The 23,190-nt window shown below is 51.7% G+C and overlaps 2 protein-coding genes across 3 annotated transcripts; both read right to left on the bottom strand.

The window, feature by feature from the left end:
• Nucleotides 1–817: 817 nt before the first annotated feature.
• C20H19orf84 (chromosome 20 C19orf84 homolog) lies at nucleotides 818–2,021 on the bottom strand. Its single transcript, XM_065899738.1, has 2 exons — nucleotides 1,987–2,021; nucleotides 818–1,331 (listed from the first exon to the last, which is right to left on the bottom strand). The coding sequence occupies exons 1-2, from the start codon at nucleotides 2,019–2,021 to the stop codon at nucleotides 818–820; spliced, it is 549 nt and encodes a 182-aa protein (XP_065755810.1).
• Nucleotides 2,022–8,552: 6,531 nt separating this feature from the next.
• LOC136140587 (sialic acid-binding Ig-like lectin 10) lies at nucleotides 8,553–14,484 on the bottom strand. Of its 2 annotated transcripts, none has more exons than XM_065898745.1 (12): nucleotides 14,448–14,484; nucleotides 13,990–14,370; nucleotides 13,558–13,842; nucleotides 13,189–13,236; nucleotides 12,836–13,099; nucleotides 11,631–11,678; nucleotides 11,257–11,514; nucleotides 10,890–11,174; nucleotides 10,477–10,570; nucleotides 10,341–10,377; nucleotides 10,218–10,292; nucleotides 8,553–8,819 (listed from the first exon to the last, which is right to left on the bottom strand). In XM_065898745.1, exons 1-12 carry the CDS (start codon nucleotides 14,482–14,484, stop codon nucleotides 8,553–8,555), a joined length of 2,079 nt encoding a protein of 692 aa, XP_065754817.1. The 2 variants fall into 2 exon arrangements, with proteins under 2 accessions (XP_065754817.1, XP_065754818.1); XM_065898746.1 differs by having other exon boundaries at nucleotides 13,558–13,668.
• Between the last annotated feature and the right edge of the window lie 8,706 nt (nucleotides 14,485–23,190).

Here is a 23,190-nt window from a genome sequence, read left to right as displayed (position 1 = left end):
GGCCTCTCTCTGTGACCCTCCCAGCCACCCTAGCACCCTTTCGCAGGCCTCGTTCCACGGCACCCTCGGGGTTAGCCCAAGCTGCGTAAGCACACACAGACACAAGACATAGGGACACTCAGCCATTTATTGTTCAACCCGGCCGGCCCCGCTCCCCCAAAGGCAGGAAATGGGGTGGGGCTGCAGGTATCTGGATATGTTGGGCCAACGGGGTTCTTTGCAGGTGGGGTCACAGGGCATGTCACGTTTGGGGCTGGGACAGGAAGGAGGGTGAGGGCGAGGCGGGGCTGGCTGGGGTTGAAGACAGGGCTGGAGTGCAGAAGAAATCAAGGATGGGGATCGGTTGGCCTTCAGGTGGATGGGAATGAGGATGGGTCAGGGCGGAGATGGAGAACGGAATGGGGGTGAACGGCTGCGGGATGCGGGATTCAGTGTGGCCGTGGGATGGGGCTGGCAGAGGCAGGTGGGAATGGCTTTGGGGTTAGGAATGGGCCTGGGCATGGCTGGAGGAGCCCTGGGCATTGAGGTGAGTGTTGTCGCTGTAGTTGGGAACAGTGCAAGAGATGGGAAGAGGCTTGGGTTTGGGCATGAGGTTCAGGGTTGTTTCCCTGGCTTGGGATCCTATGTCAGGTCTGGGTTTCACCAGGTGACTCGCAGGACCCCCTCCTGAGGCTGTGGTTTGAGAGGAAGAGGGATGGGAGCAGGATGTTTCTTGGGTATCTCCGACAGGGCTGAGGTCACCCTGGGCTCCAGGAACACCCTCCTGGTGACCCTCAAGGGCCCCCTCCGGAGTCCAGGGTGCAGGGTCCTCAGGGACCTAGTACTCGGCCTCCCAGTCATCAGCAGGCATTGACTCCAGGGGCAGCTCCGGACCCTGGGCGTCCTTCTTCCCATCCTGGGCAGGTGGTGTCGGTGATGGCAGCGTCATCGGCGGGGTCTTGGGGCCAGCCCCAGGGTTCCCCACCCAGCCACTCTCTGCCTGCTCAGCCCTCCCAAGTCCCCACTGCCGCTGGCCCTGACCCCGGCCTGGCCTGCATCGGGCGTCCCTGCCCCCTCGTCCCCTGGGCGGCCTCTTGGCGGTGCCCGGCTGGGTGTAGCACGCCTGTGCGGCGCAGGGGCAGGAGGGCAAGGACTGCTGAAGCGTGTAGGCTCCCATCAGGGCGCTGTGCAGGAGGTAGGAGAGAGTATCCAGACGGATGGGGACAGTGACAGCGGCCAGGCTCTCAGGGAGCCCCAGGTGGGCTGGATCTGGGGTGCCCAGGAGAGAAGGGAACAGGGCTGGGAAAGGTGCAGGCGGCCACGCCTCAGTCCCTGGGGAAGGCAGGTTGTTCCTAGAATAACAAAAGGACAGGTCAGTGGGTCTCACCATCTGCATACGCCTTCCCTATTGCAGCCTTTCTGCTTCCTGGCTTCTCCCAGGAGTCCATTTCTCCCCATCCTCAGGACTGAGCTCGCCTCTGACTTCCAGGCCCCTTTCTCTCTCTGTTTCTTCCCGTTTTCTTTACAGACAGACAGACAGCTCTGCGAGAGCTTCAGCATCCCACAGAACGCGGTTCCCATTCCAGGCTGCCTCCCTCGCGTTGTGTTTGGGCATTTTCCCATTCCGAACCTTACGTTTTCATACCAAGAGATAGCTTCTGGTGGTATCAAAGGTGCTTGTTAAAGGGCTGGGTCTGGGAAGTGTTCGATAAATGTGGACAATTATTATTTCTCCAGCCCTACGGCTGTGTCTGGCATCTTCAATTCTGGTTCCTTCTCGAAATTTCTCTGTTCCACAAATTTATTTCTAGCTCTCTCCCTATTTCTAAGCATCTCGCTCAACTCTCCCTGTCACCAAGATTGTCGAAGATTCTGTTTCTGTGTGATGATACCCAAGACTTTTTTTTTTTTCCTGATACTCTCTGGGTCTGTTCAACTCTCTGATTTTCTCTATCCTCCCTCTTTCTGGGTGTCTGTGCTCCCCGCGGGAAGTCTTGCGTCTCTCACCACTCCGGCCCAGTCCCTTCCTTCTGCCGTTCCATCTTCACCGCGGTCTTTCAAGTCTTTTCTAGGACCCTCGCCACGACTTCTCCACGGCCCAGTGAGGGGGGAACCGTCTGGAAGAAGATGGGTGGGACTTTGTCAGAAAGGGGGCGTGGTTTGCGGGGCGTGCAGAGCCGCAGGAAAGCGTGCAGGGCTGAGTTCGCGGGGTTCCAGTGCGTCAACTCCACGTATCTCAGGTCGCAGACCACGCCTTCCGGAGACCCAGGAGCCGGGCGCTCGAGCCAGCTCCTCCCTCAGATCCAGGATCCAGGCCCCGGCCCCTCCTCCCTCAGACCCAGGAGTCCAGGCCCCCGGCCCCTCCCCCCTCAGACCCAGGATCCAGACCCCCAGCCCCTCCCCCCTCAGACCCAGGAGTCCAGGCCTCCAGCCCCTCCTCCCTCAGACCCAGGATCCAGGCCTCCAGCCCCTCCTCCCTCAGACCCAGGATCCAGGCCCCCGGCCCCTCCCCCCTCAGACCCAGGATCCAGACCCCCAGCCCCTCCCCCCTCAGACGCAGGAGTCCAGGCCCCCGGCCCCTCCCCCCTCAGACCCAGGAGTCCCTACCCCCCTCCTCTCTCCACCTGTATTCCTGGGCCGTGTCCTCAGGGGACCCGATGGTGTTCTTTAGGACTAAAGGGACGTTTAGGGAAATCTGGACATTGGGTACTCCCGGGGGCAGAGGGGTTAGCAGATGGACTGGCAACCTTAGAGGCTGGATTTCACTCTAAGCTCTGTCTCTGGCTTAACTTTGTGAGCTTAAGCCCTTCTAGTCTCTGTGCTTTTGAGAAACGGGGCTAATATGACCTTCTAGGATCTCGTGAGGTTTAAAGGATGTATCACGTGTGTAAAGTAGTCAACACACGATCTGGACTACAATAAGTCTCAACCAGTGAGAGTTTCTTATTGTTATTGCTGGTGGTCGTGGTAGTATTTTATTGAGAAGCAATAGTCATTCTCATATCTATTTATTTAATATTATTCAGTGCCTGCTTATATGCTACGCTCTAGGTTGGGGGCCGGGGATTTAGCCCGGGACAGAATACATGTACGCTAATGAACCTTTACATGTTGGGAGAGAAACACACAAGACACGGTACAGTTCCTATATGCAGGGCTGTGAAGGTGTAAAGACAGGACAAGTGATATAGAGGCACAGGGGGCAGAGGGTTATTTTATTTTTTATTTTTTGGCCACGCCACCGGGCATGTGGGATCGTAGTTCCCCGACCAGGGATGGAACCTGCGTTCCCCTGCAGTGGAAGCTCAGAGTCTTAACCACTGGACTTCCAGGGAAGTCCCCCATGGGCTTATTTTAGGTAAGATGGTTAGAGATGGATACTGTGGGATGGAGCCAGCTGACCTGGGAGTTGATTATTCCCGGCGGAGGGACAAGCAGGTGCAAAGGTCCCTCAGGGTGAAACAAACATAGTGTTTGAGGGACTGGGAAGCAATAAGCTGGGAGGAGAGGGACAGGTCTTTTTTAAAAAATATATATATATATATTTAAAAATTTGGAATACCTTCATATTTACAGAAAAGTTACAAAGATAACTTTGTAACTCACCCCGATTCCCCTCTTGCTATCTTCTTACATTATCGTGGAACATTTGTCACAACTAAGAAACCAACATGACTCTTAAGACTCTTCACTAAACTCCAAACTTGATTTGGATTTTGCCAGTTTTTACCCGAATGTCCTCTTTTTTCTGTTCCAGAATCCAAGGCAGGATCCCACTGAGTCATCATATCCCCTCAGTCGCCTCTGTTCTGTAGCAGTCTCTCAGTCTTTCCTTGTTTTTCACAACTTTGACAGCTTTGAGGACTACTGGTCAGTTTCTTCTTTTTAACAAACTAGAGGTCTATTTTAATGAATAATTCCAATTTATTTAGTCTTCATTTCACAGAGGTTCAAACTGTGCCTGAGAGAGGCTACGTAAGTTACTCAAGGTCACAGAGCTTGTCAGTAGCACAACTGGGATTTGAACCCTGACTCCAGAGTCTATGCTTAATGGAGACACAAGTAGGAGCCAGACTGTATAGCACCTTCTAGGCTGACTTTGGAATTTTTTTTTTTAATTCTGGAACATTGAGATGACTTTGAACATTTGTAAGCAGAAGTGTGACATAATTTATGTTTTAAGAAGAGCACTGTGCCTGCAGTTTGGAGAGTGGATTGTGGTGGAACGCAAGAGTGGAAGAAGGAAGCCTAGGGAGAATGCTGCCATCCTCCAGGCATGGGTGGTGACGGCTCCAAGGAGGTTGGGGGTAGTGGGGATGGGAAGATGTGAATAGATTTAAGATGTTTTGGAGGGAGAGCCATCGGGATTTGCTGCAGGGCTGCTGGACACGAGTAATGGGGAATCAAGGATGATGCAAAGTTCTCAACCTGAGCGGCGCCTTTGAATATGAATTTTTTTACAAGAAGTTCACAACATCCCACTTTAAGGATGAGAAATCCGAGACTAGCTTTCGAGTTCTGTGCTGGATGATACTGGTGACGCCGAGATGACGCAGAACCGGTACCTGCTCTCGAATGGCTCAGTCTCGAGAGGTGGGGGACAGACACAGAGATGGACAATAACATTCTGGGGTGATGGGAGCCGGGACACAGGGAGGAACAGGACAGTGAGAGCCGGAAGCGGATTAAACGTTGCCTGGAGGCAAGGGGGAGGGGGAGGTCGGGGTCCAGGAAAACGTTGTTGCTCGCTTGCAAGGCGTGGGGGAGAATGTCGGAGAGGTTTTTGGGTTTTTTGGTGTTTTGTTTTGTTTTGTTTTAGAGGAGGTGGCCTTTGGGCTAGGTCTAGGGTGAATGGATATTTGATGTAGAAGAAACGGCGCGAGCAAAGGCTAGGTGGTTGGAATCTAAAGATTTTTACCAAGAAGGCTGGTTTTCCTTTCCTGGCGACTATGATTAGCATGCAGGTCTCATCCATCCGGTTAGGAAGCTTATGTCAAACAGGGCTCCGAAATAAGGGTTCGAATCCTCGTTCCGCTTCTTACTAGCTCTTGACCTAAAGTAAGCTAAGTCTCTGGGTTTTTGCGACATAAAACTCAATTCCAGCGTAACGGCACTGCTTCGTGTTTTGTTCCGTTACTGTTCCTCCGGTTTCTGCCGTCAGGGTCCGACCTCGCCACTTACCATGTACCTGGCCCTTTAAGGCCCTCCTCCCGGACCTGGGAGAGCGGAGGCGTGTTCTTGCGCCTCTAAGAAAATGCCCTTTACCCAGCTTTCAAAATTGACAGGCAAGTTCTGAAAAGTGACCAATCAATTCCTGAGTCCGGAGGGAACGAGGGTTCCGATTTGTTGGGGAACGCCTTCAGCAATAGGTTTGAGCTCCTCCCACTCCTTGTTACGTGGAACAGCGCGAGACGTAATCCTCAGCTCTGATTGGCGGGTATGATCACGTTGCTTCCGCGTCTCCTCTGTCCGTCAAATCCGGGGGAGGCGGGGCTAGCACCCTCGCGTTTTGATTGGCTACGTTTCTGAGCGCGTCTGAGCGTTTGAGCGTGAGAAGCCCGTGCACCGCAAAGAAGAGCAGACCCCGCTCGCCGCAACTAGAGAAAGCTCACGCACGGCAAAGAAGACCCAATGCAGCCAAAAATAAATAAATTTTTAAAAAGTTACTGACCCCTGGTCAAACCTGTTGTCCTAGCAACATAATCTCGCAATTTCCCAGGTCAAACAAATTTTGAAGGGTCGTTTGGCAGGATTTGGGGGCAGAGAGAGGGAAACGGAGGCCCCTCCAGCATTCTGCCCCCTCTAAGTTTATTAAAACGAATTCAGGACCTGCAGTGGTCATCCCTTTTAGGGTCTGTCTGAGCTTGAATGTCACTTCTGCTATTTTGTTGTGTGAACCTGTCCCTCTTGAAGCCCCTATAAAATGAGGCAGTTGTACAAACTACCATGTATAAAATAAATAAGCTATAAGGATATGTTTTACAACACAGGGAATAAAGCCAATATTATATAATAACTGTAAACGGAGTATAACCTTTAAGATCTGCGAATCACTATGTTTACACCTGAAACAATATTGTACATCAACTACGCCTCAATTTTTAAAAAAAAAAGTTAAAAAAAATGGGGCAGTTGCATTGGTTGATCCTACTCCATGGGTAATTCAATTACTCTGGGTATACTGGCTTCTGGTGGCCAACTTCAGTGCTTGCAGCTAGTTCGGTTTTTTATTTTATTCAGTACACAGAGGCACTGGCACAGTTAGGAGGCAAAACATGTCAGCGTGGGCCTCCTTACCATATCATCATATGCAGTAACTACCAAATCCGGGCTCCGGGGGTGACTATGGAGGAAAAACAGAGAGCACTTAGGACACAGTGAGCACAGCGCTCTTTTTTGCTACCTTCTTCTCCAAAGCTATTTGCATCCCACCTGCAGACTGGAGCTCCATGGCTCAGCCAACTGGGCTAGTCAGTTAATACCTTACACAAGCCGAGAAAATTTAAAACACTATAGTTGCCATTAAACAAATGTAAGGTGATAACTTTCTCTATTCTTCCGAATCAAAAAGGGCACCCACCATACATAACTCATCGTACTTGATACTCAGATCATCGTACTTAAAGTCTGGGTAACAGTTTACAGTTTATAAAGTGCCTTCATCTGTGTTCTTTTTCTTAAAAAACATGTTTTTATTGAAGTATAGTTGATGTACAATATGACATAAATTACAGGTGTACAATAGAGTGATACACAATTAAAAAGTTTTTAAGGTTATGTTCCACCTATAGTTATTGTAAAATGTTGGCTATATTCCCTGTGTTGTACAATATGTACTTGTAGCTTATTTTATACCTAAGAGTTTGTACCTCTTAATCCCCTACCCCTATACTGCCCCACCCCCCTCATCTATACTCTCTTATTCAATCATTATAACAAACCTTCCAAGTAAGGGCGTTACCTTCATTTTAATACATGGGGAAATCGAGGCTCAGAGAGAGAAAGTCACTTGCCTACACTTATTCTGATTAGTAAGTAGTAGAATCTGGACACAAGTGCAAGTCGTTTGTCCTTTCCATATACTGCACCTGCCACCCCTCCTTATCAGGTCCCCTCTGCTCAACAAGCCACCAAGAGGGCAATATAAGGTCATGACCAAGAGCCTGGGCTCTGGAATCAAATCTTACTCATCCTGTGGCTTTGGATGTGTCTGTAACCTTTTCGTGACTCAGTTTGCCCAATTGTATAATAGAGATAATATCTGTATAAAGGAACCCTTGGAAAATTCCAACTCAAAATCTTTTTCTTTCTTTTCGTTCCCTCTTTATCTAATTGCATTTATCCTTCTAAGGAGTAAAGACATCCCCTCCACCCCCACCCCCCCCACCATGGTCTTAGAAAGGAAAAGAAAGATCAACAGAGGCCAGCTTCATGGACACAGCCTGACCACTACTTCCTGCTGAGATGAGGTGACCAGCAAGCCTCTCTTTATATCTGAGATGATTGACCATCCTCACATTCTGCCCTGAGTTTTGAGTCCTTTTCACTCAAGAGCGCCACTTCAGGAGGGGTTATGAAAAAGCGGGGAGAGCAGCGGTTTTGGAGTCAGCCATGGGTGGGACCCCTGATACTGCCGATTTCTCCTGTGTGTCTTTCGATAAGTTAATTCACCTCTCTGAGTCTCTGATATCTTCCCAATGGAGATACTCTTAAATCTTACACCACAGTTGGCTCACAATGTGATACATAGCAGGTATTCAAAAATATTAATTTCCTCCCTCTTACTATTAAACTGCCACTCAAGTCTCCTCGCCCTGCAAGTCCTCACCCTAGAAACCTTCCATCTAGTCACAGAGCTAGTCAGTGTCACCTTGGCTACTCTTGAACTCTCTCTGGACCTCCGCTTCTGTTAGCTCTTCTGTACAAATAAGCGGGTGAGTTTACATCACATGAAAATTCCACAAACTTTTCCTAAGCCGAAGGCTAGCTATCTTAGGCTTAGCAGGGCAACGGCTCCACTCTGCCTGGAATCAGCTATAGGCGACACAGAACAAAATGGGCATGGCTGCATTCCAATAAAGTTTTATTCGTGGACACTGAAATTTGAATCTCAAGTCATTTCCATGCATCATAAAGCGTCCTTCTTTTGATTTTCCCCTTAACCATTTAAAATGTAAAACACACTCTCGGCTCACAGGCGGCAGCAAACTAGGCAGCCGCCCAGACTTGACCCGTGAGGTTAGCAAAGATGAGCGCTTGACCACCTTTAAAGGTCCTCCCACCGCTGAGAAACAGACTGTGAGTATTCAGCCAGGGTGGTACCTAGGTGTGTCAGAGGAAAAGCTTTACCTTGCTTAGAATAGTGTATTTGGAGAAGGCCGCTCTAGAGACATTCGTCAGGCTGTTCCAAAATGCTAGGATCTGGGATGGGATCATCCCATCCTTGGACGATGAAATGAGAGAGAGAGGGAGACAGAAAGACAGACAGACTATACACTCTGTTCTCCTCTTCCCAATTGTTCTGCCTTTCTCCCCGGCCTGGATCCAAGTCCTCCAACCCAGCAGACAGACGCTCAGTGGAACTGGATTTCAGCATACTCTGGGTGAGTATCCTTGGGCCTCTGGGTGTTCCACGGTCTGAGGCCTGGGAAGTTGAGGACAGCATAATGGGTCTCCTCCTGGTTGTTCTCCGATTCTGGGGCTTGAGTGGATGATTTGGGTCCTGGACAATTGTGGGAAACAAGATAGAGCTCCTTCTGGTTCTTTCTGGGTTCCGGGGGGTGAGCATCTGGATCAGTGGCCCAGGAAGGACTGCTTGGTTTGGTTTTCTGTTTCTGAGCCTAAGGGAAAAATGACCATCCTTCATTCATTCATTCAACAAATACTCGAGCCCCTACCACGTGCTAGGCACCGATTGAGGAACTGGGGTTACATCAGGCAGTAGAGCAAAGACCCTGCCTTCGCTGAGCTCGCCTTCCATCTCGTGACAGGAACAAACAATAAAGACAAGTCTGTGGTTAAGCCTCCCAGCCTGTGGTTCTCTGCTGTGGCCGCCCTAGCAAACTAATGCAGATACATTGGTGTAACCATCACCACAAGACACCGAACTGCTCCATCATCACAAACATCTCCCTCCTGCTGTCCTTCTCATCATCCTCCCATCCCGAACCCCTCGCAACTACTAACCTGTCCTCTATCTCTACAATCTTATCATTTGAGAGTGTTACATACACGGAATCCTGTGTATGTGACCATCTGAAATCGGCATTTTTCACTTTTTTTTTCCTTCGTCCCTAAGCTCTATCCAACCGAGGGGGGAGAAGTGGTTTGGATGGATTTGGGAGGAGATTTGCAGATGGGTGGATTGTGGGGGCGATAAAAAAGAGAGGAGTAAGAAATGGCTTGAAGTCTTTAGGCTTGAGCAGCTGGGCAAATGTGGTGCTATTTGCTGAGATGCAGAGGATGGAGGAGAAGGGTTTTAAGTGGTGTTTAGTCATGAGTTTGGTTTTGGACAGGCTAAGTTTGAGAGGCCTATTAGACATCCACGTGGAGATGCTGCCTAGATAGTTGGCTATGAGTCTAGAGTTCAGGGATGAGTCTGGGAGATGTAAATTCTGGAATCATCCGCATACAGATGTTCTCTCCTGAAAAGATCCGGCATTTACCCAACACTTACTAGGTGCCTGGTACCGTTCTAAATGCTTTACAAGTAGAAAATGAGCATATTGAATACCCAGAGTGAGCCTACGTGGTCGGCACTACTATTATCCCCATTTTACAGTTAAAGAAATCGAGGCACAGAAAAGTTAAGTGACTCATCCCAGAACACACAGTGAAGAAAGCGGACAGGAACCCAAGCAGGCTGGCTTCAGAGCCCTACCCTTAATCATCACTAGGACATACCGTCTCTCAGTGATATTAATCATCGGTGACATCATTAATTTTACTTAGTAATGTTCTTGGTAGTAGTAATAATGGAATAGCTGCTACCTATTAGGCAATAACATGTGTTGTAATCCTCAAACCGACTCTCAAGGAGGAAGCAATAGAGGCTCAGTGGAGGGAGGGATTTGGTCAAGGTCTCATAGAGGTTAAGTGCCAGAATCAGGACTTGAATCCAGCACCCGGGCCTTTTCCACTGCGATGTCTCTCGGGCAAAGGGTGAGGGCGGGGCTGGGGAGGAGGGTATACAGGAGTCAGAGGAGGGGAAGAAGAGACAGCTGGTTGGGACCACTCACCAGGGGGCCAGTTTTAGGGACCACGTTGATGTAATCCAGGAGCGTGCTCCTCCGTGAGACCCTGGACCTCGGAGTCTCTCCCGGGGCCGGGGCCGGGGCCGGGGCCGGGGCCGGGGCCGGAACCTCTGCTTGGGTCCACTTCTTCCTCAGAGCCCTCACGCTGCGGGAACACCCCGCCTTGGTGTGCGCCCTGGCCCCGCCCCCCTCTCCACGGGCCCCAGATCCCACGCTCCCTCCATCGCTGGTCCTGCTAACTCACACGATCAGGATGAAGCAGAGGAAAAGGAGGGTCATGAGGCCAATTCCTAGAAATATTCCGCCGGAGAACGCTTTGGAGGCGAATCCCTTCTCATCTGCACGAGGAAACGGTCAGCCATCTCTGAGCCCTTCCCATCCCCGTGGGTCCTCACGTCCACCCGCCACTAGGCGCTCAGGCTTCCGGAGCCTAGTGGTTTTTCCAGAGGTTTTTACCTAGAGCCCCTTCCCATCGACTTCTTGGAAACCGCTACACCCCAGGCCCAAGCGTCAGGCTCTCCGATTTAATTTCCCCCTCCGCATCCCCAGCCACAGGCGCCCCCGTGTCCCCGCTCCCCAGCTCCTGACCCACCCACAGGACCCTGTCGCTGTCGCTCTCAGCCCCCGCCTCCAGGGGGCGTCCAGTTGGCCCCTGACCTGGCAGCAGCAGGACAGTGGCGCTCTGGGCCCCGTGGACGTTCAGGGCCTCGCAGCCGAGTCTGAGGCCAGAGCTGAGCCCCTCGCGGAGGCTCAGGGAGCTGTTGACCCAGGGCCCAGCCGAGCTGGAGGTGACCTTGAAGGAGGCGTTGCTGAAATTCCCCTCCAGCAGCCCCTCCCCCAGCCGCCAGCGCAGGGAGGGGGCCGGCTGGGCTCGGGAGGAACAGTCGCAGTGCTGACCCTCCTCCTCCTGGGAGCAGGAGGGTCCCAGCAGCTGCGGGGCGTCTGTACAGAGGGAGGAGAGTCAGCGGTGCCTCTCCCCTCACGTGGGCCCAGGTGACCTGCCCCCAGGGGTCCCCGCACTCACAGACCACCGAGAGGCTCAGAGACGTGATCTGGGAGCCCAGAGGGTTCTGAGCTCGGCAGGTGAATTCTCCTTCATGCTCTGTTTGTATCTGAGGCAGATCCAGGACCCCAGGATCTGAGGGCTGGGAGGGGCTCAGAGTCTGTCCCCCTCGGGCCCAGCTCAGCCTGGCTGGGGGGTTGCTGTGAGCGACACAGAGCAGACGCAGGCTTTGGCCTTCCAGGACCGGAAGAGATGTGCCATTTCTGAAGTTTTCCAGGACTAGAGAGGGAACAGTCAGGATGGATGAACAGCTGAGGGCACAGGGACCCTCTTCCTGCTGACATTCCAGACGTCTGGGACGCTCCCAGTTTGGTTCCTCTGATCCCCTTTCCTACCTGTCCTATTTCCTTGGGAGACCATCACTTTCACGTTCTCTGGGGCATCTGAAACAGAGACAGGGTACTTGACTCTAAACAAGCCAGGGGTTTCCTTCTGGGCAAAGTGAACGTCCCTAGGGGTGAAGGGCTGGGAGGCGGAGGGAGGTTGAATCACCCACTGAGTGTCAGATGAATGACCCAAGGGAATAGACTGGTAAGAAGGGCAGGTCCCTAAGATATTGTGATTTATAACAGAAATAGGTATTTGATCTTTGTTCCCATTCCGGGCACAGAGCTTCTGAAACTCTTGGATTTCCTGAATGCTAGGTAAGCGTGATAAATGTGCCTCGTTATTTATAACAAACCCCTTTCCACCACTCCTGAGTTTATGTTAATGAAGTCACTTTTAGAAGCGCCCGAGAATGAGGGCTTGTTGCCAGGGGAACCAACCACGGATTAGAGGGTTAGAACTTTCAGTCCCACCCCCCACCCCCACCCCCCCCCCGACCTCTGAGGAAGGGAAAGGGGACTGGAGATTGAGTTCAATCGCCAATGGCCAATGATTTAATCAATCGTGCCTATGTAATGAGGACTCCATAACACGCGCCCCCCCTCAAATGGGGCTGGGAGAGCTTCCAGGTTGGAGAACACTTGGAGATTTGGGGAGTGTTGTACCCAGGAAGAGGGCATGGAAGTTAGATGCTCCTTCCCCATACCTTGCCCTATGCATCGCTTCCATCTGGCTGTTCCTGAGTTATATTCTTTTATAATAAACCGGTCATCTAGTGAGTAAAATATCTCTCTGAGCAGCTCTAGCAAATTAATTGAACCCAAGGAAGAGGTCATGGGAACCTCCAATCTATCGCCGGTCAGAAGCACAGGTGACAACCTGGACTTGTGATTGGTGGCCGAAGCGGGGGCGGGGCCACTTTCCAGAAATTGATCCCTTAACCTGTGGGATCTGACGCCGTCTCCGGGTAGATAGCGTCAGAATTGAGTTGAATTGTAGCACATATCACTGATGCTGGAGAATTGCTCGGTGGCGTGGGGAAATCCCCCGCCCCCGCGCCCACCGCAGTCGGAGCTGGAAGCAGAATCCCTAGCCCCATAGGCCTGGGGTTCCGGGTCACCTTAGAGCTCTGGGACCCTGCCCTCAGCCCCCTCCCTCCTCCCCGTCCCACCCCCCCCCCCCCCCAAACCAGGCCCCTGCTGGTCACACTCACACTGCACGGAGAGTTCCAGGCTGCGGCTCTGAGAGCCAAGCCCGTTCTCAGCTCGGCAGGTGTAGCGACCCGCATCCTCAGCCTTCACCCGGGACAGCACCAGCTCCAGGGTTCTGGAGCCCGAGGGGTGGGACCAAGAGAGGATTCTGTCCTGCAGGGCCCAGCTCAGTGTGGCAAGCGGCACGCTGTCAGCTGTACAGAGTAGCCGCAGGAACTGGCCTTTCTGGACTTCCAGATGGGGGCTGTTTCCCTGCGGCTCCAGGGCTGCAGAGAGAGAGAGCGCGCAAGAGAAGGACTGCAAGGGGGAACACCACTCCCCCGCCCTCCTGACACCCCCAAGTGGCCCTCAGTACCTGATACATCGGTCTGGGAAACGCTGATCACCAGGTCTTTGGGGGCATCTGTAACAGGATTGGGAGCTGGCTTTGGGGAGGAATGAGAGATTCCCCACCGCCAGAGAGAACCCCCTCGGGGAGAAGAAAGTGTGCCTTTCCTCCGGGAAGACAAGTGACAAATGAGTGCCAAAGATGCGCTTATGGACACAGGTCCAGACGGCATCCCCATTCCCGCTCCCTGGGCCGAGGCAAGCGTCGCTAGACTCCACGCCTTCCTACCCACGAATCCGCAGAGAGCTGACCACCATTGCCCGGCTGCCTCTCTCCACCTCCGCATCCCCCGTGCCTGTTTGCGCACCCCGATGTCCTTCCCGCCACCAAACTCACAGGCCACGCTCAGTAGGACGGTGTTCTCTGTGCTCAGTCCCTTTCTGGAGACGTCCACCCGACAGGTGAGCTTAGTGCCGTGGTCCTGGGGTCTGGGTGTGAAGGTGAGGGCTGAGAGGTAGGAAGTTCTTGGTCTGGCCTCGTGGGAGGAGACGGTGGCCCCCCTCCAGGAGAGAGTAGGGGCTGGACATTCCTCAAAGGTCCGGTGAAACATACAGATGAGCGTCACCTGGTGCCCAGGCTTCAGAGTCTCTGGGACGTAGATCTCTGGCTTCTGAGTCAGGGCTGGGATGGAGGGAGAGAGGGTGGGATGCTAGACCCTGATGGGGGTACTGCCGGGGGTCCCCCATGGTCCGTTCCCCATAGCCCCTCCCCGGTATGAGAAGGGGGGAGGGGGGTCCCACCCCATTCCAGCTCGAGCCAGTTCCGTACCTGTCACCTCCAGACGGAACTTGTATTCCACGAAATTATATCGCACGTAATGGCCTCTCTCCAACCGAAAGAAGTACAATGCACTGTCCTCCACGTGTACGTCTCTGATGAGCAAAGAGCAATTCTGTCTGGGATCGCCAAGGAGCTGGAATCGGCCTCGGGTGTGTATTTGCACGTCTCGATCTGGCTTGTTTGTGGCCACTGGCAGACCACTGTCTGTGGCGGTCGGGTCTTTGAACCAGAAGCCGTAAGCTGGGGTGGAGGAAACCCAACCTCCTACGGGATAGGAGACGGTGCAGGGCACGACCACGCACAGGCCTTCCTGCACCCTCACCAACTCCTGCACCTGCAGCTGGAAAGCTGGATTCTGAGCCCATGACCCTATAGGGAGACAGAGAGAGGCTCAGGCTGCACCCCCAGTCCCGGGCCCCTCCTGGCCCCCCACCTCGTTCACTCACCGGCCCACAGCACGGCTAAGAGCAGTGGCAAGACCATCTCAGGCACTTGGACCTGCCCTGGGACACGCTCATTCCCCAGATGCTGTGACTTGCACTGGGTGAGGGCAGAAGGCGGAAGCTGAGCCCTGGTGGATTGATGCATGAAATGAGCTTCTGATGCTGAGACCCACACGACTCATTTTCCTTTTCTGGGCTCTCCCCACCCCCATGTCACCCACTTGAACTCACTCTTTCCCGGGGGGCTCGCCTGGCGTTTGGGCTCCCTGAGCTGGTCACCTTCCCGCGTCACCTCTGGGGGAGGGACTGGAGGACATGTGTCTAGACTTGGGGCCTGGCTTTGGGTGGGTGGAGGCCGGGGACTCTCCCGCTGGACCCTGAGCCGTTAGGGAAGCAGAAGTGAAAGTCTCCAGTAAGCCCTTCTTACAGGGGCCTCTGGTGATGGTGATGGGTGCTAGGCAGGGTGGATTTCTGGGGCAGAGGGTGGGAGTGGGAGTGCAGGGTTAGTCTTGCCAGATAAAAGGCAGGATGCCCGGTTAAAACTGGCTTGACGAAAAATGAATTGTTTTAGTATAAGTATGTCCCAGAGATTGCATGTGATATACTTCTACTAAAAGCATTCGTTGTTGAGATCTGAAATTCAACTTTAACTGGGCACTTTGCATTTTTATTGGCTAAATCTGGCAACCGTAGGCTGGTCTCAGTCCCTCTACCCCTTCACCCTCCCTGATGGGCTCACTGACTCCTGGTCCCCCAGGAGCACCCACCCCAAGGTCTTTGTCTGCTTCCCAGTCTCCCCTTCTGTCACACAGTTGGAAGACACACATTTGTAACACCTGCTGCGATAAGAACACAGACACCCAGGGGCGATGCTGATGGTGGGAGACTTAGGCAACGTAAGGGGCATGGGATCTGTGGAGTGAGTCAGGTAAACTCCCCCAGATGTGGACTGTTGTTCCCCTCACCTTGAAATGACTCTGTTTTGGTCACGTGGAGACACTGTGTTTGCCTATGTGACCTCCATGCTCTGGAAGCTTGTGTGTGGCAGGTGTCATGCTGTATATGGTGGAGGCGGACGCGCATAGGTAAATGAGACAGTGTCTGACCTCAAGGGAACCCAGCTTGGTAAACGAAGATCCTTAGAAACAGAAGAGCACTGAAGTGTTCATAAAAGCCCTGCCCCCCACATGCTGGGACAGATATTCACGCTGGGCCCTGGGGAAAGGGTGGTCACTACTTCCTGGCAAAGTCAAGAGGGGCTTCCCAGAGGAAGTGACACATAACTATCCCTGTCCTCGAATCCACTCTATTAGACACTCAGGCTGCCATAATAAAAGAGCACAGAATGAGTGGCTTAAACAACAGAAATGTATTTCCTCACAGTTCTGGAGGCTACAAGTTCAAGATCAACGTGTCAGCAGGGTTTGTTTCTTCTGAGGTCTCTTTCCTTGGCTTGGAGATGGCCGTCTTCTCCTCCAGTTTTCACCTGGTCTTCCTTGTGTGTACGTGTGTTCTTCACAAGGACACCAGTCATACTGGACTGGGACTCTGCCCTATGACCTCATTTCAACTGAATTACCTCTTTAAAGACTCTATCTACAAATATACATTCTGAGATACTGGGGGTTAAGACTTCAACATATGAACTTGGGGGCAGAGGGAGTGCAATTCAACCCATAACATCCCCCCTCCTATTCACTCTGCTCCCGGGTCCCCACTGCCCAACCTAGGCTTTCTCTGGGGGAAGCAGTTTCCCTTCTCCCAGGGGAGCCCTTGCATCCAGGGACATCACACCCTTCCTTCTGTCAAGTTCACAGAGGAAGAGCCTCTCAGAGGGAGGAGTGAGAGGGAGGGAAGGATGCCTGGGTCCTGCTGAGGGCTTGCCCTGAAGGAGCTGAGAACTGAGGTTCCCCACCCCCAAAGCTTAGATCCAGCCTCACCTCTGCCTTGGAGCGTCTCCATGCCTCCATGGGGCTAATGGGAGTGGGAACCAGGACAGTGGCAACGTCTCAGGCCTTCCGTGGGTTTCTCCACACTATTCCACACTACTCCATCAGACAGAAAAGGGAGAGAGGACCGTCTGTTACCCTGGGGCTGAAGGATACCAATCCGTGACTCCCCAGCTCCTCCAGGCCAACCCAGAGGTCTCATACGCCCCACCGACGAATGTGGGCCACCCTCAGGGTGAGATATGCCTTCAAAGCTCAGAGCTGACCCCTGAGACGTGGAGGCGAGGAGGTCTCCTGTACCAGGCGAGGTCGGTTGGGCAGCTTCGTATCTATAGCCAAGCGGCCAGGGAGAGGTGGAAACAGAGTGGAGCCAGTAACCCCACTTGTGGACCAACCCATCCCCTTCTGGAGGCAGCTGCCAAAAGGTTCCTGGAGGTGGTCCTGAGACCATCAGCTCCCCTCCTCTGCGTTCCCGGAAACCCTGAGGGTTCGCTCTTCTCTTCACAGGAAAGGTTCTTCAGGTCACAGGAACTGCCCTTTGTTTACTGTCCACCCTGCTCACCCGAGTCCAATCTTGCCTCCATCCCTACATCCCTCAACCTCTTCTTGTCAGGGTCACCAAAGATCTCAAATGGCTAAAACCCATGGGTAATTTCTGTTCTCATCTCATTTGGATGCTGCCTGCTTAGCAGCATTTGGTGTGCTCAGTCACCACCCCTTCCTTCTTTTTTCTTTTTATAAATTTATTTGTTTGTTTTTTGGCCGCACTCGGTCTTCGCTTGCACACGGGCTTTCTCTAGTTGCGGCGAGCGGGGGCTACTCTTTGTTGCGTTGCATGGGCTTCTCATTGCGGCGGCTTCCTGTTGCAGAGCACAGGCGCTAGGCACGCGGGCTTCAGTAGTCGTGGCATGCGGGCTCAGCAGTTGCGGCGCACAGGCTCACTAGTTGCGGCGCACGGGCTTAGCTGCTCCGCGGCTGTGGGAAGCAGTCAGCCTTGAGAGCAGGCTACGGACGTGCCAGGCATGCCGCGGCCGCTCGAAGGGACTGTGCCTACTTGTTCCCCTCCTTGTTCCATCCCATGGGAGATAAATCTCCAGGGCCCAGAGATCAGAAAGAATGTAAAATGAGACAAGCAAAGCTGTCTTCCCCCTGCACGTGCAGGTTATTTTTGATGATTCTGGGTTTATGGGTTTTCTCCCAGGGAAGTTAACCTTGAAGCCGAGACAGTCTGTAGATAATGTAAACCACCATCTGGTAACCTCCCTTTTTCTAGTCTATATAATTTGCAACTGTAGCATAATAAAATTTGCCTTGCAACTATCAGTTGTCTTGGTCCTCTGACCCCATCTGTCGGTGCTACTTCAGTTCCTTACCCCTTCCCTTCTGACCCTGGGTGGTGAAATCCTCTTTCTCCGGCTGGTCCGCGGCATGCGGCATGTGGGATCTTCCCGGACCAGGGCTGGAACCCGTGTCCCCTGTACTGGCAGGCGGATTCTTAACCACTGCGCTACCAGGGAAGCCCCACCCCTTCCTTCTTGAAACACTTCAGTCTGGCTTCCCCTGTCACCTAGAACTGCCATGTCGAAGGTACCTGCCGGAGTCGGGCTGCCCATAGCGTACAGAGGACACCATTACTTCCTTGGTTTTCCTTCTACCTTTCCAGACACTCGTCTTCATCTTTAATGGTTCCACCTCTGCCCTTGACTCCTAAATCTTAGAATGCATCAGGATCACTCCCCCTAGATGTCCTATTTCATCCACGCCTTTAAAAATGCACGCTACACGTGAAATTGTGATTTATAGTAAGTATATGCTTTGGTCTTTGCTCATGGTTCCTGGCTCACAGCACCCAAAACCCTTGGAATTTCCTGAGTGATAAGAGCAATGGGAGCAGCTTTTGTTCTAATATTGGTCTCTCGTCCTCAGTTCCTGAAAACACTTCAGAGCCAGAAATGAGCGTCTTGCTATTCATAACAGACCCCTTTCCACCACACCTGAGTTTTTGTTAATGAGGTGACTTTTGGAAAGCACATAAGGATGGGGGCTAGTTGCCAGGGGAATGAACCATGTGATTAGAAGGTAGGAAATTTCAGTCCAATCCCTGACCTCCCAGAAGGGGTGAGGGGCTAGAGGCTGAGTCAGTCGCCCATGGCCAATGATTTAATCAGACCTGCCTGTGGAATGAAGCCTCCATAAAAACCAAAAGTATGGGGTTCAGAGAGTTTCCAGGTTGGAGAACATGTGAAGATTTGGGGAGAGTGGTGCACCCCCCCAAAGAGAGGGCACGGAAGCCCCAAGCCCTTTCCCCATACTTTGTCCTATGCATCATTTCCATCTGGCTGTTCCTGAGTTATATCCTTTTATAATAAGCCAGGAATCTCAGAAGTGGACTGTTTCTCTGTGTTCTGTGTGCCACTCTAGCAAATTAACTGAACCCAAGAAATGGGTCATGAGAACCTCCGATCTATACTCCATCAGTCAGAAGCACGAGTGACAACATGGACTTGTGATCAGCATCTGAAGCGGGGGGCGGGGGGGCGGTCTTATGGGACTGAGCCCTTAACCCGTGGGATCTGACACTATCTCCAGGTAGGTGGTGTCAGAGCTGCGTTGAGTTGCAGGATGCCCAGCTAGCGTGGAGAATGGCCTGGTGGTGTGGGGAGCTTCCCCCCCGGGCCCACACTTTGAAATCGGTAATCAGAATTGTACTACCAATATCAATGCTTTGATTTTCATATTGCCCTCCAGTTGTGTGAGATGTTAACACTGGGGGTAACTGGAATGCGTGACACATCACGGTACATTTCTCTGCAACCTCCCGTGAGTCTCTAGTTGCTTCCAAATGAAGTTAAACTACATTTCAATCCTTCCCTGTCTACCTGACACGGACTCAGGAATACATAAAGGGCATCTCAAACTTAGGATCTAAATTTTCACGCAGCACTCTTATTTCTCATCTCAAACCCTCTCCTTTTCAGTTGTCTAAATGTTATTGTTTTGTGGCACCAACATCTGCCCACATCCTAGCATCATTCTGATGTCTTCCTTTGCCTCAGTCCCTGCAAGACCTGTCAGTTCAACTTTTTTTTTTTTTTTTTTTTTTTTGCGGTACACGGGCCTCTCACCGTTGTGGCCTCTCCCGTTGCGGAGCACAGGCTCCGGACGCGCAGGCTCAGCGGCCATGGCTCACGGGCCCAGACGCTCCGCGGCATGTGGGATCCTCCCGGACCGGGGCACGAACCTGTGTCCCCTGCATCGGCAGGCGGACTCTCAACCACTGCGCCACCAGGGAAGCCCCCTTCCTGCCTCTTTATTAAAAAATTATTTTATTGAAGTATAGTGGACTTACATTGTTATGTTAATTTCTGCTGTACAGCAAAGTGAGTCAGTGATACATATATAGACATTCTTTTTCAGACTCTATCCCAGGCTATTGAATACAGCTCCCTGCTTCTCCTTTTGCCCCTTCCGTAATGCAGTTTCAACACAACAACCAGAGTTATTTTTAAAATATAGATCAGATCAAGTCACCCTCTTGCCCAAACATTTCAATGGCATCTTACCATATGTCGGAGAAAACCCAAACTCATCACCACAACCTATAGAACTCGACCTGATGTAACCCCCAGTGACCCCTGCAAACTCACTGGGAACCCACTCCACTTTACTTCTGCACTCCCGCCGGCGATCCCCACTCCGTTTCTCACATTTACCAAATTCATTTCTGCCTCAAGAACATGACACTAGCTGTTCTCTCTTTCAGGAATGCTCTTCCCGTGGCTGCCCCCCTTTTCACTGTTCTCAGCTCAAAGGCCATCTCTTTGGAAATGCTTTTCCTGACCTTACAACCAACTTGCCCCAACATTTCCCCACCCGTACACTTTTCCAGATTTTTGGTCATTTCTTTGACCTCCTCTGAACTTTCCACCTTTTCTCAGTGTGACCAGAGCACCTCCCCACTTTGCAATTGCCTTCTCATCCAAGCCACCCTTCCCCCCTCCCAACCCTTGGCTAGACCACAGACTAGGGGCTACCTGAGTCCACGAGAATTTTTATCGGTCATCCTCATGTCTGCCTTCTCTGCCTAAGAATGTTCAGATTTTTCTCTGAGCCTATTCCTTAAGAAAAAACCTCTACAAGCCTCTGGTTTCCTCCTCTAATTCAACAGATGTTGAACACCTGCTTTGTCTGTCCCTGAGGTCACAACGGGGACAAAGATAGATACTGAGAGGAAGTGAGATTGGGGGTGGGTGGGTAGGTATGGGGTGGGAGCAGCTGAGGAGGGGGAAGAGAGGTAGGTAGGTGGGTAGTTCAGGATTCTGCCCTAGAAGGGTGCTGGGAGTGGGCCTGAGGGCTGGACTCATTAGGAGAGATGAATGAAGGAGATGTAGGGAAGCATTCCAGTGGTGAATGAAAAGTCTGGGTCTGGCTGTAGTTGAGGTCCTGAGGGTGCTAAGGAGCCTTTGTTGGGGGGAAGGGAGTATCTTAGACAGCCCCTGGCTAGCATCTTTGTGTCATTCAGATACACCTGTCCCAGTTCCCGCCCACACTGCTTGTGCTGCCGTTCAGGACGATGCCCCCAGAGGGCGCTCCACTTCCCCTGGCACACACTGACCCTTGAGCCCCAGTCACCAGGATCTCTGCTGTCCAGAGTCCTGAAGAACCGCAGCTCTTTAGGGAATATTTCTCAGGCTCCGGACACATTTGCAAACGTTGCTCATCCAGAAAGGCTGCATTCATTCTCACTGAACCTACAAATAATGATTCTGCTCTTTTCACTGCACCTCAGTACAACTGAGTCTCTGCCGGGGGAGAGCATATCAAAGCAAACACTAAGTCACCACAACCATCCGCTTCCCTCACTGCAAACCCACCTTGCCTGAAATTTAAAACACCTCAATATCTCTCACAGTGTCATTCTCAAATAAATGACTTCTACCCAGGCACACCAAACATGCGATGTCCTCATAAGAAAATGTTCCTGTGGTGTGTCAGTCTGTTACGGCTGCTATACTAGACATACCGAATGTAAGACCTGAAACCATAAAACTCTTAGAAGAAAACATAGGCAGTGTGCTCTTTGACATTGGTCTTCACAACATCTTTTTGTCTCCTCAGGCAAGGGAGACAAAAGCAAAAATAAATAAATGGAACTACAAAAAATTAAAAAGCTTTTGCACAGTGAAGGAAACCATCAACGAAACAAAAACACAGCCTACTAAATGGGAGAAAATATTTGCAAACAGTATATCTGATAAGGTGTTAATATTCAAAATATACAAAACACTCATGCAACCCAACATCAAAAACACCAAACAACCTGACTAAAAATGGGCAGGGGACCTGAATAGACATTTTACCAAAGAAGACAAACAGATGGCCAACAGACACAAGAAAAGATGCTCAATATCGCTAATCTTCAGAGAAATGCACATCAAAACCACAATGAGATACCACCTCACACCTGTCAGAATGGCTATGATAAAAAAGACAACAAATAACAAGTGTCGGCGAGGATGTGGACAAAAGGGAACCCTCGTGCACCTTTGGTGGGATTGTAAATTGGTGCAGCCACTATGGAAAACGGTACAGAGGTTCCTCAAAAAACTTAAAATAGGGCTTCCCTGGTGGCGCAGTGATTGAGAGTCCGCCTGCCGATGCAGGGGACAAGGGTTCGTGCCCCGGTCTGGGAAGATCCCACATGCCGCGGAGCGGCTGGGCCCGTGAGCCATGGCCGCTGAGCCTGCGCGTCCGGAGCCTGTGCTCCGCAACGGTAGAGGCCACAACAGTGAGAGGCCCGCGTACCGCAAAAAAAAAAAAAAACTTAAAATAGAATTGCCATATGATCCAGCAATTTCACTTTTGGATATTTACTCAAAGAAAACAAAAACACTAATTTGAAAAGATATATAGGGGCTTCCCTGGTGGCGCAGTGGCTGAGAACCCGCCTGCCAACACAGGGACACAGGTTCGAGCCCTGGTCTAGGAAGATCGCACACGCCACAGAGCAACCAAGTCTATGCACCACAACTACTGAGCCTGTGCTCTAGAGCCCGCGAGCCACAGCTACTGAGCCCACGCACCACAACTACTGTAGCCTGCGCACCTGCAGCCCGTGCTCCGCAACAAGAGAAGCCACCGCAATGAGAAGCCCGCGCACCGCAACGAAGAGTAGCCCCCGCTCGCCACAACCAGAGAAAGCCCGTGCACAGCAACGAAGACCCAACGCAGCCAAAAATAAATAAATACATTTATATATATAAAAAAGGGGGGCTTCCCTGGTGGCGCAGTGGTTGAGAGTCTGCCTGCCGATGCAGGGGACGCGGGTTCGTGCCCCGGTCTGGGAGGATCCCACATGCCGCGGAGCGGCTGGGCCCGTGAGCCACGGCCACTGAGCCTGCGCGTCCGGAGCCTGTGCTCCGCAACGGGAGAGGCCACGACAGTGAGAGGCCCGCGTACCACAAAAAATAAAAGAATAAAAAAATATTTAAAAATAAATTAAAAAAAGAATGCATACAAACAAAATGAAAACAGACCCACAGATATAGAGAACAAATGGGTGGCTGCCAGTGGGGAGGGGGTGGTGGGCAAAATAGGTGAAGGGGATTAAGGAGTGTAAATCACCAGTTATAAAATAAATAAGCTATAGGGAAGTAATATACAGCAGAAGGAATAATGGTCAATGATATTTTAATAGCTTTGTGTTGGGACAAATGGTTACTAGACTTATCATGGTGATCAGTTCATAATGTATACAAATGTCAGCTCACTATGTAGTACACCTGAAACTAACACAG

Source organism: Phocoena phocoena, chromosome 20, assembly GCF_963924675.1.
Source record: "Phocoena phocoena chromosome 20, mPhoPho1.1, whole genome shotgun sequence".
Taxonomy (NCBI): Eukaryota; Metazoa; Chordata; class Mammalia; order Artiodactyla; family Phocoenidae; genus Phocoena; species Phocoena phocoena.
This window is presented reverse-complemented; position numbering and strand designations above follow the sequence as displayed.

What these genes read in the sequence shown, in the direction of transcription:
- LOC136140587 (XM_065898745.1), bottom strand. Translation starts at nt 14,484, where the DNA reads ATGGTCTTGCCACTGCTCTTAGCCGTGCTGTGGGCCG. An exon ending in CCTGGAACTCTCCGTGCAGT is followed by an intron (nt 11,679 to 12,835) that starts GTGAGTGTGACC and finishes TCTCTGTTTCAG; the next exon opens with ATGCCCCAGAGAACGTGAAA. An exon ending in AGAAGTGGACCCAAGCAGAG is followed by an intron (nt 10,293 to 10,340) that starts GTTCCGGCCCCG and finishes GCCCCGGGAGAG; the next exon opens with ACTCCGAGGTCCAGGGTCTC.
- C20H19orf84 (XM_065899738.1), bottom strand. Translation starts at nt 2,021, where the DNA reads ATGGAACGGCAGAAGGAAGGGACTGGGCCGGAGTG. An exon ending in GAAGGGACTGGGCCGGAGTG is followed by an intron (nt 1,332 to 1,986) that starts GTGAGAGACGCA and finishes TTGTTATTCTAG; the next exon opens with GAACAACCTGCCTTCCCCAG.